The 17,282-nt window shown below is 45.8% G+C and overlaps 1 protein-coding gene across 1 annotated transcript in view; it reads left to right on the top strand.

Moving 5' to 3' along the window:
- The first annotated feature begins 5,390 nt into the window (after positions 1–5,390).
- The window catches only part of LOC135373911 (venom serine carboxypeptidase-like), a 132,293-nt gene continuing 120,401 nt past the window's right edge, over positions 5,391–17,282 (top strand). The window contains exon 1 of the mRNA XM_064606962.1: positions 5,391–5,527. Coding sequence (XP_064463032.1) covers positions 5,439–5,527 — 89 coding nt within the window. The 5' untranslated portion in view covers positions 5,391–5,438. The remainder of the gene's footprint in view (positions 5,528–17,282) is intronic.

The raw sequence follows: 17,282 nt of genomic DNA, 5'->3' as shown, positions 1-17,282 counted from the left end.
AAGGAATCTTGTGTGATGCAGCAGCCAGCGTTTATAACGTAATGTCGACAGGAAAATAACTGTGCCAATGAAATAGGGACCGCAAAGGGGAAGATTTATTTGCATAGTCATTTTTATATTTGTTATTGTACCTGCTAGGCCCTCAACATATTCTTTTGAGTGTTAACACTCAAGGCCATATTTCAGATGTGGAGGTCATGGCTGAAGCAAGTGCTGGGGACCCACTTCACGGCGCATCTCACAAGGGGGTTGTCATCCCCTGATTCCAGGAAGATGAAAACAATGGACACAGACTTGCATAGCGTATTAGTACACCAGATATGGATCTGCCAACATGAACCCTCCTAACATCCCTGTGGCAGCGTACCTGTAACCGCCCAGACTTCACACCACATTAATGTAGAACCACAGCACAACATAATAAAATAGCTTAGGTTTATTTGCCTCCCATACATAATGGGAGGCAAATAAACTTATGCTATTTCGTTATTCCCACTCCGTCATACTCCACTGTACAATAAATCGATACAATTATAGGGTCATTCTTTATTCCCGTCACTACACCGCATTGAAAATCTGCACAGAATTGAAAATATTCCCACCTCGGCACTAGCTTAGTGCAGTACAGTCTGGATTTGATGCCAGAGCTAATACTGCCACGTGTAGTAGTTTTTGCTGAACAGACGGGTCGACAGTCTGTCGTCTGTTCCTTGGACCAAGGTATCCCCAGACCCATCTCGTGAATGACGAGTATGCCGTGAACCTCAGGCACCTGGAAAAGACAAATCCACATGACATTTCTTTTTGTTTAGCATTATATCTTGTGGGCATTTGCATACCTGCCAAATCTCCCACAGTGTTGGGAAAACAGTGGCCAGAACAGAAGAACAGACACTATCCCAACCTTGGAGTTCAAAGCCTGTGCATTCCTTTCTTAGTTCCGGGGTCTCCCGCATTTTGCATGTGGAAGGTTGGCAGGTGTGCAACATAGTACAACAGAAAAATGGTCCGTCTCTTTCAGGATGAACCCGATTCCAACAGCTAACTCCCTCCCGAACCAGCTTCCCTCCAATTCCGGCAAAATCCAATTTCTCCCAAAATATATTACTCTTACATTCTTCAGTAACATGCTCCCCCCCCCCCTTTATTGGCACCTCAAATGCTTCTGTTTTCAGACTTGTAAGACTATCCTTCAGAATTCCCACTGGATATCTGTCAATCAGAGTTTTGTGTTGCCAATCAGGCCATGGCTAACTGGCATAATTGAGAGCATATCGAGAGTGTTTCTTCACTTTTCCTAATGGAATTGTTAGACCAGGATTCTGGGTCGTTCCACGGCTGTCGGCCACGCTTATGATTTATGGGGGACAAACTTGTGTAGGCCAAAAGGCTGCTGAGAATAGCCGCCCCTTTTGTATACAACCCCTGTCCACTTTAGGTTCGACAATTTGCGTAACCAACAACACCCGACTAGCACCCGAGTTTACCCTTCCGAATCTTGATGGGAGGTCATTTAAACCGAAAAAAAAATCATTACGGTCGTAATCACAGCAAACGGAAGAGCACTGCAGCAGGCTTACTTGTGGTCCTGGGGATTGAGTCGCCTAAAATGTTGATCATAGCGGCAGAATTGAGGCGCGTACACCACTAGAAGCTCCCTACGGAGGCAGATGTCCCTGAGTAATGGGTGTTGTGTTATGCACTGCACGGCGGCACTGTTGCACATTTCTACCACCCTGGCAACAGAATGGCAACACAGGCGCTCGTCGGGCTCCTGTGGGTCGCAGACTCCACACAGACACCTGCCGACAACAATTTCAACATTCTAAACTGTTCCGCACATCCGACGGCAACCATGCAAAGAGATACGTCACCTGAAAATGTCATCCCGCGGGTTAGCCGCAGCCACATCTCGTGCCTGGTCGGCGGGTTCCAGAGGCATTGGGTCCGTAGAGTATGGGTCATCATCCAGCATTAACTCGTCGCCGCTACCGCTTACATGTTCGTCAGAATCTCCCCCAGACAGAGAAACATCACTCTCGTTTTCAGACTCCATGTTTGCTACCTTGGCTTCGCGATCGCCAAACAGGCGCGCGGCTCGCATTTACCCAGGGCGCGCGCTGATTGGCTTTATCCGGGTGACGTTTGCTCCCACTTTTAGAGAGCGAGGGCGCAAGGATTCCGGTTTCCTTTTCATCGGATTGCGCGAAAAGTACGCCGCGGATCGAAATGGTATTTTCGGGCCCATTTCAGTGCTCGGCAAGGAATTAGAATTCGCATTAGTTTCGAAATTGACCTCGGAGAATGCGACTGTCCCTTTAAGGCGAGGATCACGGAAGTGTGCCGTGGAATCCCCGCGGCCACGTTGCGGAGGGCAACCGAAGACACAATTAAGAGATGCATGTTTTGTGTGACTGAGGAAGGCGATCTTTTCGAACACCTGCTCTGAATGTACATAGTATTGTTTCGGTCAATGTTCTGTTAAAATACATGTGCAATGTTCTGTAAAATAAATTGAATGAGAAAGAAGGCATACTATTTTTATCTACTCGTTTAATTCTTTGTTTGCTTGAACAAACTTCGGTTGCCAGTTTGAAAAAAAAAAAAGATGGCTTGGTTAATAGCGTTTCCTGCTTCCATTCCGAAGGTCGCGTGCTCTGAACGCGGGCGGAGACGCAAGCAATTTGTTTGAAGACACGGATTGCTTAGGCATGCCGTCTCCTGGTGTGACTTACATACGATCTTCCGTGTGTAAGATTCCACCCACGTTAGAGAACTCCAAGTGGGCAAAATTAATTCACAGGCCGACTACCGTGGCGTCGGTCATGATCACCGTTGTCTCCCCTATAGTCATAAACCCCCCAATTATTACTTATTATTTACATGCTCGCTTGCTTCCTTCCTTTCTTGCTTGCCCTGTGCAGCATCTAAGACAAGCATCGTACCTACTGTCTCTTCGTTGGAAAAGACACAACTTGTGCTACAACGCAGAGAGCGGGTGCGAATGAAAAGGTGTAAAAGAGTGGCTTCATAAATTTCATAGCCCACAGCTTTTCCACAGCTCGTGGTTCAAGGTAAGCCGTGAGCAGTTATCTTCGGCTTCCCGTGTATTGTGTCGTTTCACGCGTAAAAAACAAAGAATCAAGAGATAAAGCGGCGCAGTGACCTTGCTGGTGTCCCCGCACCCGTGACAGATAACAGCAGATGCGGAACGGACGGCATCAATGCTTGTTTGTCAAGCGGCCGTGAGAAAGCGCTGCAATCAAGCGCTCTTTTCGCGCGACGGAAACTGATTCTGTCCTAGTTTCGGAACTCCGGGCCCTTTCTGCTAGCCCGGAAAAAAAAAGACTCGTATGAGCTAGAGAGTTGCAACACACTGCATTCGCTTTCTCATGTCAACGCCCACAACTTCACAGTTGACATCTCCGGTGTGATCCTCCCAATTAAAAAGTTAGGAAATTAAATTTAATTAATTAATCAGTTAATTGCGCGACAAAAAATACTATTAAATGCTCCAGGTCACTGGTAACACTATGTACTTGGTTTCATTCTTCTGCGATGATTCATTATTTTTTAAAGGAGGGGTCAATCTTAAATGGGACACCCTGTATATGTGAGGTCCACCATTAGTACAAACATATCTGCATGTGCAGCAATCTGTACACTCCCGCAATACTATATATGCAGGAACTCAATGCTGTCGTGGTGACTGCGTCGGGTGGTCTGCATCATGTATTACAATCGATGGTCGAAAACACTCATATAGATGACTAGCAATGTAATGAGTCAAATGCAAAATGATGTGCTGCTGAACGGCGTTTTTCGTATACATTACAAATTTTTAACAAAAAATCAAGCAACTGCTTGGTTACTGCTTTTTCCGTTGGTTTATACGACTAGCTGGAAACATTCTGTATGATACCATGCATCTGTGAGACGACCAATTGAGTATACCTGCAAAATTTAATTAACCTTTCAATAAGAGCTCCTCAAATGCGAGTGAGACAGCAGCACCAAAGGTACTCCGTGTTTAAGGTCACCGCACTTTTCTAGAGTCTCGCAACACAATACTCCTGAAAACGTCCTGAAAACCGAAAGGCCGGAGTGGCCATCTATGCCAAGTATGGCGTCAGCGTTACACCTTGAGAGATTCGCAGCATCGTTCACGGATACGGGAAGTCGTGTGCCTTCCACAGATCTCATTGTCGTACGTGTACCTCTAGCCAGGGATTACAGAGAAGCAAGAGGCATACGGCTGCATACCCCGTGATGAACTGCGTTATGCGTACTCGTGCGTGGGTCGTCATGGCAGAAGACTTCAAGGAAGATGATTTGAAAGACTTCCAGTTCGCCTTAGAAATGCGTTCTCTGTGCTTTTTCCGTTCTGCCGCCCCTAAAGGTTCCATCTCCACTGAGTGACGGACATGCGTGGGCCACGTCTACCAAACGACGCCTCTGTGTCTTTACTTAGGGTGGCCCAAGCCTTTAAAAAAAATTAGGAAGATTCATTCGTCTATCGGTTGGAAATGCGTCAGCATAGCCCTTTGGAAATGCCTTGCGGTAACTCCTTAAGTTAAACGCTAACACGAACCCAGAAACGCAACAAGAGGAAGAAAAAGAAGGAACCAAAGAAAAGAAACAAAAGGGAACAGAGGAAGCAAAATAAGGTACCAGAGAAAAAAAACAAGAGAGAAAAGAAGGAGAAATAAAAAGAAAAAAAAACAACAGGCAAAAGATGAAGCTGGAAGCAAAACAAGCAATCGAAGAAAACGAGCAAAAAGAAAGGAGGAAACACAAGGATGAACCAAAGGCTTATGCTGACGCATTTCCAAATGATCCGCCAATGAATCTTTCGGTTCTTATTTTTATTTACTTTGTATTTACTGTGTAGTTATCAATTAGTGGGTCTCGTGAAATCCACCGTCAGCATCATCGTTACATCATCGTCATACATTATAAATATGAGACGATGTAAATTTGTGTGTTGTTATCAAGGGGTTGAATAGAGGACCCCGAATGCATCGTCAACATAGTAGCTGTGATGCGATGCTCTGCCATAATGACTTTAGAACAATAGCTGTCCTACTCCATGTGAGTACGCGCAAGCCTAGATGAGACGATATCTGCTATGATGAATACTTTGTTCAAACCACATCGCGAAACGTACGATTAAGCGCCAAAAGCACACCTTCCAGGTGTGGAGCTGTTCGTGAACTAGGCACGATGAATAGCGGGCGGTCACACGCAATCTACTGCGGTAAAAATGCTGAAAAGGTGTGCCGATAAGAAATTTGTATGGACCTGATCATCTGACAGGACTGAAGAAGCGCATTGAGCGCGCTGCAGCAGCTTTCTTTCCTTTTGTGTGTGCGTGTTTGTGCGTGCGTTTATGACACGTACGAAAATCATAGTGGAGGGAGGATTCTTGACGTGTAGACATGGCTAAGCTTCAACGGAAACGCGGACAATTGACATGTTTATTACTCATTTATTTGACCGGGTTGCACGGAGAAGTAGCGGAGAGTGAGTAAGTAATGTTTTATCGACATTTCTTTCAGAATTCGAACAGTGCAGATATATTGATATTACCTGTACCTTATGGTCGATTATGCAGCTCGGATACTGAAAAAAAAAGTGATTTAAACCAGCGCAGTCAGAACATTAAGTTTCAAATTCGCCTGCTCGGAACGGCAAGGTAATACCCTATGTATATCAGGAAATGTGTACAGATCGAATAGAAACAGAGTGTATTGTCACCAAGTAAGAGAACTACCGATGGAGCTACATAGAAATGGGCGGGATAAAACTGTATTCGCGTTTTTCGCCAAATCGTGGCCGCACGGCGGTGAAACTCGGGACTAGCCAAACCAGGTACAACCAGCCGACCCCGCGTATAGACTTGCGGAGAAGTTGCTGCTTTTCGCATGAATCGCTGAGTTGCACCCGTATTTTGCTGTTCAAATCATGGATGAAGTAAACATTGCAGACAACAACCAGCGCACTGAACCAAACTAGTTTTGTTCTTGTGTCTCAATGCGACTTTGTGCGCTGAGGGGATATCCAGTTTGTCTTTCCGCGTTTTCTTCTTTCCGCACATAGAATACCGCCTACCTCGACGCATCCTCGGAAGAAACCCAGGCAGAAATCTGGAATGGGACCATTTCAAAATGGTTTAACGAACTGGTCCCACTCTGGCAATGGCCCCACTCTGGTCCCACCCTGGCAATGGTCCCACTCTGGTCCCACTTGCCAAGTGGTCCCACGAGGGATCAGTTCGTTAAACCACTTCAGAATGGGGCCACTCTGTAGTGGGACCACTTCAAAGTGGTTTATTGGGCAGGTCCCACTTTGAGTGTGTCCCACTTAGTGATTTGGACCTGTTGAAAGTGGAACCAGCTTCACGATGGTCCCACTTGAAGTGGAACTAGTGGAATTGATCCAGTGGTCCCCTCTGCTAAGTGGTCCGGGATCTGGCCACTTAGCAGCTGGGACCACTGAATGCATGATCGAAAATAATGCGTAGAAATGCACATATTGCTCAAGTAAATACAGTTTATTCTGCTAAAAGCATATACGGAGCAGAAAGAAATAATCAATACATCTCTACATGTTCATACTACGTAGTATAAGTGTGATCACTCACTGTGTCTTGACAAAGCATATGCCTGACTGTGCGATGCACTCACGGATCACAGGGAGCTTTCGCTCGTTGGCCACCTCACATCTCGTATTTTCTTAGAGAAGATGACACATGACACTCCTGTTTTCCATGCGGGTCGCGACACCCCCTTACTCTTCACCGTACGTTCGGAACCTCCTTATCCTGTTTCTCTTCAAGTTCCTCCTAAGTTTCTAAAATCAAACATCTATTTAATAGTAATCAAAACATCACGGTCATCACTCATACCTGCAAACATTCGACGACGTGCAGTCCGATTGGCGTTTCACAGTGTGTTTTGCTCCTGGCCGTTTAGGTCTTCTTCGCGTCAAAACTCTTCCGGGAAATCGACAATGTGTTGCACAGAAACCATTGTCACCGCATTATCTTACAAAGCACACTAAAACACACGTAAATACTGCACAGGAGATACACCATCCTTGTGACGGCAACTGAGGACAAAACCAACTTGCTGCCGACGCGCCCAAGTTCCAGCTGCCATTGCTGCCATGCCACCTGCCACTCTCACCCTCTCCTCTCTCTCTCGGCTCTCGCCGTTTGAAGTTTGAACAAGGGGATGAAACTCGCGAGTTCACTTGCGTACTAAAGTGAGGCGCTGCGAGCTTTTCACGTCACCAAACGTCACGATACGTCAGAATTTTTACGTCGAAGCGTGAGTTCTCAACCGTCACGAGCCCATTGGCTCCTAAGGCCGCTCCCCCGGTATGCGAGCGCTCATTGGTTGGTTTGAAATTATGAACTTTCCTTGGCGCGCTCAAGCCGGTGACACCGTGTCGTCGGGCCGGGTGCCGGAGCAACTCGCAGCAAAGTTTCGAAATGTGTTGGGTGCAGCAGGGACGCAAGCAAAGCATCTATGCCGGTACCGCTTTGGATGGTTTTTAGTGTCCTAACATGTTGTCGATACCGACTCTGAAAAGCTCGGTGCCTCATGGATACTTCTGCAAGTCAATTCAGTGATAGATAAGTGGAAGGCAGGTCTGATCGCGGGTTCGAACCCGGCCGAGGACGCCAGCAACGCGGTGGCAGGGTACAAGTTGCTTCGACACGCCGTCTTCCGCGAGGGCCGTTAAATACGGGGAGCCGTGTGATGAGCTTTCATCGCACGTTAAAGAACCCTCACGTGGGCAAAAGCAATCCACAGACCGACCGCTATGGCGTCGCTCATGGTCTCAGTTGTCTCGCGACGTAAACCCCCAATTATTATTATTATTATTAGGTCTGCTTCGCATTGCTTGGTGCGACAACGATTAAAGAAGGACGAATACTGAGTTTTTCCGCTACCCACTCGATGACAGGTAAGTCAGTTCCTATTCCATTCTGCTGCTTCGCATAGCATAGCGCCACACCTGTGGCATATACGCAGCATTTTGACCGGCAGAATTTTTGGTTTTCACGTTTCTGATCTCCATCTTTCTTGTTGAGGTATAAGCACTCAACTCATATCTGCTTCAGAATAGCATCTGCATGGATACAGTAGAATGGATAAGCCACTCAGAGTGGTTGGAGGATCATCTTTCGGCATAGCAGCTGCACAAGTTCCTTTGTGGCGGGTCAACCAGGCGCCTACACAAGCAGCGAAGGCATATGTACATGTTCTCTGTCATGCCGGATCTCTGAATGTGTGTGCCTGTGCGGCCAATATACTGTTGTTATACTGTGAAATCTTCCACATGAGACATCAGCTATCAGTGAATGCAAAGTTGCTTCGGCATATCATTCGAACTTCAGAAACAATGTTCATATCATGTTCGTGCTTTGCACAGCTGCAGCAGGCTGCAGTTTGTGATTTGGAAATATCTATCTCGAAAAATAAAGCATTTTGTGTAACAGAAACGGCCAACGCTTCCGCATTTTGTTATTCATTTCACTCGACGCGAACGAAAATCCACAACACCCAGAACCGCCAAAGCGGGGGAGAGGGTAGAGAACAGATGAGAGAGGGAAAGGGGAAAGGATCGCCAGCGTCACAGGTCACCCAGGGAGACAGAAAAAAGCAAAGCAAGAAAGCTACTCAACCGTCGTCCAATGATTGGCCCAACGCTAGAGGTCACGTGAGTTTTTCCCGACAATAGAAATATACTACACGTTCACCCCCTGGTTTGAATTTGTAGCCGCCGTGGCGTCTTCACATTGCATCAGCCTCTGCAATGACCTTTTATTTTTATGTTTTCGTTGTCTTTCTTCTAGTTATTTAGATTATTTTTTGTTGTTGTTGAGATGTTTTTTTTTACATTTCTGTGGTACTTAATATGTTATGATATTCACCTTCAGATGAGAATACGTGCGGGAATTGGAATTACTGGGATGCAGCATATATATTTGATCGCAGACGCGGGCACCTGGATAAACAGCAAATCATGCATGCCCCTAATCTATTTTATTTTATTTTTTTGATTGGGTGTTAGCGCCGCGAAGCAACTGTGGCTATGAGCGACGTACAGATGTGGACAGACGGAGAGAGGATAGCAGGAAGGAGTGGGGGACAGGGGGGTCAGTATGCGTCCTGGGCCGACTTCAGGGGGAACTGTGCCGACATTCGTCTGGAAAGTCTTCGGAAAACCCAGGGAAAACCTCAGACAGCACAGCCGACGGTAGGATTCGAACCCACCACCTCCCAGTCTTCAGCACGACCTTGGTTACCACCAACGAGCGGACGCCTTAGCCCACTCGGCCATGCCGCTGGTCCTTAATCTATTTTAGCACGTGTATGATCTCTTTTTATTGCTGTTTAGTGTTTTATTAGTTATTAGTTTTTTAGCTGATAGTTTCAAATTGAATAAGGTGGGCAAGATGAGACACAGGCCAGATGCGACTTTTCCCGACGGTGCCTGTTTCAGAGAGACGTTTCTCCATGCTCTTGAACCTTTACTCATAGGTGACGCTGCATGTCCGGTTTATCGAACGGGAGAATCGTCCGGATTGCTGTTGGCATTGAAGAGACAAAAATCGATGACCTCTGCCTTGGATGTAAAGACCCGCAAAAAATGCGCGATTATCTGTAGTCCTTTTTCTTGTCAGCTGTGCAGCAGCTTGTCGCAGGCTTATCCTGTCAATGTAAGTACACATCCTATTTCTTTATCATTTATCTAGATATATGCAAAATATGGGAACCCTTGGTTATTTGGTGTTTAAATGAACAATTAGTTCATCCCATGATATGCACGGGGCAAGACGCGACAACTTAATGTAATTCAAACTTAGTGTAATTTAAATTTAATATGATTTTGAAACAGATAAGTCAACTATCACGGGGCTTTATGCTTGTTCCTCGGAGATTCCTTTGTCTTTCTTTTTCGTATATTGACAAATTTTCCTGCTTCCTATGATATTTCCAGCACAGCAGAAGCGCGCTTAAAAGCGAGCGACCAGCGACACACCAGACTGTCGGTGCACAAAGGATGGTGGAGGGAAACTGCACCGGGTTGGTTTTACACATCACATGGGCTCAAGAGGGCTATGTAGGTTCTTGGATTACAAAAACTAATTTGTATAGCTCATTACCACGGTGTGTCTCATCTTTCCCGACGCGGTGTCTCGTCTTGCCTTGAAGGTTAGGGCAAGACGAAACGATCTGCATTTTTGAATTTGTTGTAATGTGTTTATTTTAAAACCGGGCACGTCCGTCCTGATTTACAGATCAGAAGCTCAAGACCTCTCAGACTGTGTCTATCGCCCGTTTTTTTTTTAACGCTCAAAATAAAAATTCCATATTCAATTGCAGATTTCTCTCTCATCTTGCTCCATCTTCCCCTATACATCACTCATAAAACTTAAGTCTCTCTGGTCGATTCAAACAGCGACCTTTTATTGAGGGTGAGGACGACATGGGTGATACTCCCCCCCCCCTCCCCGGGCGAAGCGCACAAGATGTAGTACGCGCTTTCATTAAGTATGGGCGACGTAGGGTTTTAGGCAGAGTCGTACGTAACTCGTTACCCAGTAACCAGTTACTTTTTTCGGTAACGAAGTAACGACCTAGTTACTTTTCTAAAAATTGTAACTAATAACGTATTCAGTTACAAAAATCGGTAACTCGTTACTCACGTTACTCGTTCCTTTCCTTCGTTTACGTTCTGCTTCAACATGGACGACATGGTCAGTTAGTATGTGGAAATTCCCGAAATCTCGTATGCTTCTAACACGAGGTGACCTGACCTGGATGTTGAGCTCCTCGGAGCCTCTGGTCGACATTCATTCTTTTGTTGAAGCCTAAGGTGACTGGCATGACGAATGCCGAAACACTTCCCGGTCGTGTCATTGACCATGAAATCATTCTTGGAAAAATACCCTGGATTTGTTTGTGGGCGTGGGTGTTATCTACAAGCAGCTGCCACTGAATATACTAGAGTAACTAAGTTCGCCGAATCTCGGATCCTGAGATGGCATTGTCATTGTCTGCTGATTCGCCGTGTTGTTGTAAAGTGGATCCACCTGACGTGGACCACGAAATCCCAGGTTTATTATATGCAGTTCGCGCGTGTTATTGGCCTAGCAGCGTATCCCGGGAAGAAACCTTAGTCCCTGTATTTTCGCTCCCACCTCCACACTTGTGGGCTCCAGTGAGGATCACTCGTTGGATATAAGATGGCACAGATGAAAGTCTCGTGAGTGTGGCCTTGGTTGGACGAAACGTTCAGGGTGAAGGCGGCAAAAGGTGACGGGAATGTTGCATTTTAGTGTCTTCTTTGCCTTCCCAAACTAAAATGATCGAGTGCACCCCACTCGAATTCCCATTCCCACTCCCATTCGAATTTTGAGAAGTGTGCTGAGGTAAGCGTCTTCAATATTTTAGCTAGCTGTAGCAGTTACCGTACCGATGCTTATACGTTAAAGGCACTGCCTTCCACGAATCAATCGAATACCTCGTGGAGCCAATGTCGTGTTGTGAGAAGGTAGCCCGAGAACCTTGGCTGATTTGATGGCTGTGGGAACCTCGGCCCACAAACCCGGGGTTGTTCCGTATTCGACCCCGCCGTAACCCCGAAGAACACTGACACAGCAGTTGAACAAAAGAAGCAAGGTTTATTGCCTTACATCACAGCTGCTGGCCGTCTGCCCGCTTCGTCGCTCCTCGCTTCTGTGACCGTCTGCCAGCGTGCCTGCCGCACGAATATCACTCTTTTCCCGAGCGCTCGCTCTTTTATCTCTTACAAGGCTTACAAGGGGGGTTGGGGGGGGGGCGGTTATGTTTACGAAAAGAAAGGAAAGGTTAGCCATGCAAAGAGCCAGCTTATACAACGGATTGTAGACGTTGGTGTAGCATTCATCAGTTTACATAAACGTACAATGTCGCGCTGACGTCGTGTAGCCTCCTAACAGTGGTGCCAAAATAAGGGCATAAAAGCAGCTGCTGACCTTGAATTCACAGAACAAAAAAAGAAGGAAAGTCAGCCTCGCTACTAATCAGGAGCATCCTACACATTCATAAAACAAAGGTGGCTGTGTTTGATGCAACCATGCCTTTCCACAGCAATTTTTCTGTCTTGCCACAGAGGGTCTCTCGAGCAAACGCACCAAAAATAACCAATGCCCATTTCGATCACCTACTATTCTTCAAAGCAAATCCCATGGAAATTGTCGGACCAAATGAAGCACGTGTCAATTTTGACATGGTTGTCGTTCTGTAATAGCGTGGTAAAGTAAAAGTAACTCGTTACTATCGAGTAACGGGAACGCGTTCCTTTTGTTACTTTGGTAACGGGTAACGTATTTAGTTGAAAGATTAAAGTCACTGAAAAGGTTAGCCAGCTGTAGGGATCGAACCCACATCTTCTGAGGCTTTGTTGTATCTGTTCCTTCTATGTTGTTTCAGCCTCAGAACATCAGTTTCTCTTTTGTTCAACGTATTTAGTTCCTTTTTGCCATGGTAACGAGTAACGGTATTTAGTTCCTTTTTTTCGGTAACGTGTACAAGTCTGGTTTTAGGCGCGACACGCGGGCGCACTCACCTGAACGGCGGCGATGATGTGTGGGGACGTCCACTGGCTGTATTAGGTACGTTACGTCGGAAAGCGTGCGTATGACTTGGTACAGGCCCACGTAATGGAAGAGGAATTTAGATGACAGTCCGAACTTCCGGAGGGGAACCCATAACTAGACAAGTGCTCCTGCGCGGTGAGTCACATGAAGATGGGTTTTGTCGTAGCGGCGCTTTGCGGAAGTTTCGAGATTAAAACTGCGATAGCGAGCAATTTGGCGGTAATCTTCGGCACGGCATGTGGCGTCCGCCAAGACAGCGTTCGTGATGTCAGGACGTAAGGGAATAGCCTGTCCATAGTGTACACTGGAGCGCGACCATATAAGAGGAAGAATGGGCTGAACTGAGTTGTTGATTGTGTGTCTGTGTTGCAAGCGAAGACAAGAAGCGAAGGCGTCCCAGTTGTCGTGCCGAGGAGAAATGTAAACAGACATCATATCAGTCAGAGTATGGTTGAAACGCTCGGTGAGGTCGCTCGTGTGGGGGTGATATGGCGATGTCAACGAGAGGGTGACGGAATAGGCGGCGAGGACCTCCTTGACAATTTGGTGTACGAACTGCGGGTTTCCCACGGCCAACTTACGAGGACTCTATGGTCCCCATGTTGAAGAACTATACGTAGAATGGAGAATTTGGCGATTTCTGTGGCGGTAGCTGCCAGCAGCGCAGAAACAACGACGTACCGAGTCGAGAGGTCGATGGCAGTGCCATTGGGGCAGCCATATGTGGGCGAAAGCCACTCGAAGTCTGTGGATGCTAAGAAGGAAATTTCGCCATGGTACAACGAAATATATTAAACTAAGAACCATATAAACCCTTAGTCCAATATTGTTTGTAGAGTATGCATCTGCGGCGTGGGATATCTGCATATGCACGCTGTACAAAAAAAGAAAAAGAAAGAAAGTCTAAAGACCTGCCCTCGACCTATCTTGTCTAGGTTTCGAAGGACTTCTTCGGTCGTATGTTTCAAGAACCAAATTTAGATCACCTTGCATATGCGTGCAAAGTGAGTAAACCGAAACTGTTTTTTCTCCGATACAGTGGTCAGTTAAATGCAAACACTAACAACGCATTGTTAGTATTTGTTTACGTTGGACGCGCATAAGTGATAAAAATATCGTTTATTTCTTTGAAGTATGTATATTTGTCAAAAATGCTTGTTATTGGACATCAACTATTATTTGATGGGGTTGGGGAGTATGGGTCAATTGCCTGTGTGGCATGTTTAGTCGCAATGTTTCAGAACAGAAAAACCTGTCAAGTTGTCGAACAGACCAGGGTGAGCAACCAACGCCCTTGGACCACTTTTGTGATGCGAAAAAGTGGGTTAGCATGAGCGACGTGTTTACGGGCAGGTGGATTACACAACTGAAAATTCCTTTCGATAACGCTAGTTAGAACTGCAGCTTTCTGTTTTTTCTTTTCTCGTTTTTTTCATCAACGGTCTAGGTAAACAAATGCAATAACATTAATCAAACGACCGCAGCCGTTTTGATCAAATGGCTTTCGACCAAATGTCCCGCGTTCGATCTAACGGCTTTCGACCAAACGGCGAATTTCTAGCTACGGCGCAGGCAACCTTTTCTTGGATCCGTTTTCTAGTATTTTTGTTACGCGATTTCAGTACACTCATTCCAAAACTCTCAGTGATATGTGATTGACGGACATGGGGCTGAAAGAATAGTACTTAGTATTTGTACGTTGTATAGTAACTGTCCCAAATACTACAGGGCGTAGTATGTGTGCCTTCTATTTTTATTCAAATTCTACACTGCATTAAAGAGTGTAACGAAGGGAGAAAGGGAACAATTCCTACATCATGGTGAAAAATGTATAGCTTCGAACTGCGAGCCGTCCTATGCACTTGTCTGCTATCGCGTCACGGTTTAATTTGCGGGCGAGCTCGTTGTGGCCGTGCAGAAGTGCACATGGTTCAGTCAGGCTTTGCATATTGTTGATCTCAAATATGTTTTGATGCGATGGAGGCAGGAGGACGATCTTCCTGACGTGCATGATGTCAGTGGTCAGTACGATTCTCAAGTGTTCTGTCATTTCCCGTAAAAGGTCTCTGATATCGCTGCCGTCACCACACGAAAAGAGTACTAGAACTACAACATACTGAAATGTTTTTAAGGGCATGATGCAACGCTGCTTAGCAATATCGATCGCCATATCCCACATCAAAATATGCACCGTAAAAGTTAGGGATGTGCGTATTTTCGCTTCTCTCAGTGACGAAGCTCTCGCAGTGTGTGCCATATGGTGCCACATAACTGGTGGGTATCAATCAACTACCGATGACTGCACGGTGTCGACCACGTCGTAGTAGCGCTGTCGATACATGTCTTCCCCTGACTTTGAACGCGTCAGCGTACGAACCCTCATCATATCGCCGTGGCACCTTTGCTTGACTTGAAACAGGAACACATATGGCTCTTCAATGTTGAACTGCTTCGCCTCCTTTTGCGTTTTGTTTGAGAAGCGCGAAAAGTCGTGCCTAAGTTCAATAATACGTCATTTGATATTGTTTGGTCAACTCAGACCCGGTGTCTGTAACGCTCACAGTCTCTAGTCACGAGAACACGAGGATTAGGAGCCTACATAAAAAAAGTCTTCTATTTCAATAATGCCTTGAGAACCCACTTGCTTTCGCTCTGCCGTCGTTTCGTTCCTATGGTCCAATGTCATCAAGAAATGTCATCAGTCGGCTCTAGTTGCGAACAGCTGATCGCAAGAAGGATGCCTTGAATATTTAGGGTGCTGTGTCAAATTTTCGGATGCTTGCATTTCCGTCTTCTTGTTCACACTCTTAGAACGCATGGAGGGGGTTGGGGGGGGGGCTTAGAGAGGACATGACAAAGTTGGTAAAGTCTGTTATGACGCCTAAGAAATCATGACACTTGTCCGATCGCTGGCTCATGTCCTGAAGCACTAAGTTAAGAACATGGGCCGCACAGTGCACGTGTATCACCCGAAGCTCTTCTTGTTTTAGCAGAGCATAAACCGAGGGAAAAATACATGAAACACGCTTGGACCCCGGTGACTCTGTTCATAAGCTTAGGGAATTCGTAAATCGAGGGTTTCTAAAACGAGGGTTGGCCTTAAATCCGAAAAGCAAATTAGTCTCTGCATAGTATAAGGACAAGTATGCAGGAAGCTGAATGCCCTGAAGGGGTTATACCGTACAGCAAAACGAACCAGAACTATGACACGAACAAAAACATAGTTAGTATCCTGTCAGCATCTTTGTACAGTACTTACCGGTTTTATCGAGCATCTGACAAGTGCAATCGCATAATGAACGACATACTGTATCCGAAAAGCTTCAGAAACAATATTCACGTGCAATGTGGACTAGACACCGAAAATGAAGCTTTCCATCTGAAATACTTACATCTTAAGATGAAGAAATGTGGAATGGTTGTCGATCCTGAGCTACAATCGTTATGCACAAACCCCGACAGGCTGATAAACGATGTAAAAATTTTAGAAATAAAGTGTTCCGCGTCAGTCGAGAAATATGACACCACATAGAGGAAGCTTCGAGACATCATGCAGTCGGAGTTGATCTCCACAAAAGAAGCCTGCAACTACCCTAGTCTTATAAATATTTGTATCAGAAACAGACGCAGCTGAACACAACTAAGCGACTGTTCTGCAAGTTGCCGTGTGACCACCGTCAGACCGCAGAGTCCTCAAATTTTATCGGGATCAAGTCTTCTGGGCGAAGGCTCGTCCGGAGCTGAAGAAGTTCTATTTGGAATAATTATTATTAGAGCTTGTCGGTCCAACGGTGGAATGTCACATGAAACTGAGGAATCAAGCAAGCACGCACGACGATGCTATAGATGTATGCAAACGTGTTTGCGTTTGTTTTGAAGCATCTCACATGATTTGCATCATTATTATTTACATGTAGTTGCAGACAAGAATGAGGCTAACAAAGGGTCAGTTCTGTATACAGGGTGTCCCAGAAAGCGTGTAACTGAATTATAATGAAAAACTACACCTAGAATCATGCGATCAACGACATTTGTTCTTACTAGGTTTTTGCCACCTCCTGATGTCAATGTCGTGTAACGTAAGTTTAAATTATGTAAATATTTGCGAACTGAAGTCGGAAATTTGCAGAGTGAAGGTAACGTTTTTACCCCACCAATGTGAAGAGCGTGCTCAATTTACTCAAATTAATTATAATGCACAAGGATATTCAGGAGTTATCCCATCGGAAAAAATAGCTGAACATCATGCTCTACGGGGCTCCCACAGGATAGCGCACGAAGCATTTTTAGCGCAATCGTTGTCAGTCTAACGGAAGGAGGTTGGAAACCCACCCCAAACCAGCATGGCTTATCGCGTCCGGCTTTCCTTGGGATCGTGCTTTCCCTCTTCCGATTTCACTATCACTCTGTGCGCTGGGTTTGGAACCTCTTTTCGTCGGACTGTGAGCGATTGCGCTCAAAAAGTCGTAGCGCGTTATGGTCCGATGCTCCGAAAAGCATGAAGTTCGACTATTTTTTCCGGTGGGATAGCTCGTGAATATCCCTGTCAATTATCATCAATTTGAGTGAATTCGGCATGCTCTTTATATGTGTGGGGCAAAAAGTGACCTTTACTTGGCAAATT

This window comes from Ornithodoros turicata, unplaced genomic scaffold (assembly GCF_037126465.1).
Source record: "Ornithodoros turicata isolate Travis unplaced genomic scaffold, ASM3712646v1 Chromosome34, whole genome shotgun sequence".
NCBI classification, from domain to species: Eukaryota; Metazoa; Arthropoda; class Arachnida; order Ixodida; family Argasidae; genus Ornithodoros; species Ornithodoros turicata.
Note: the sequence above shows the minus strand (reverse complement) of the source record. Positions and strands in the feature narration are given on the sequence as shown.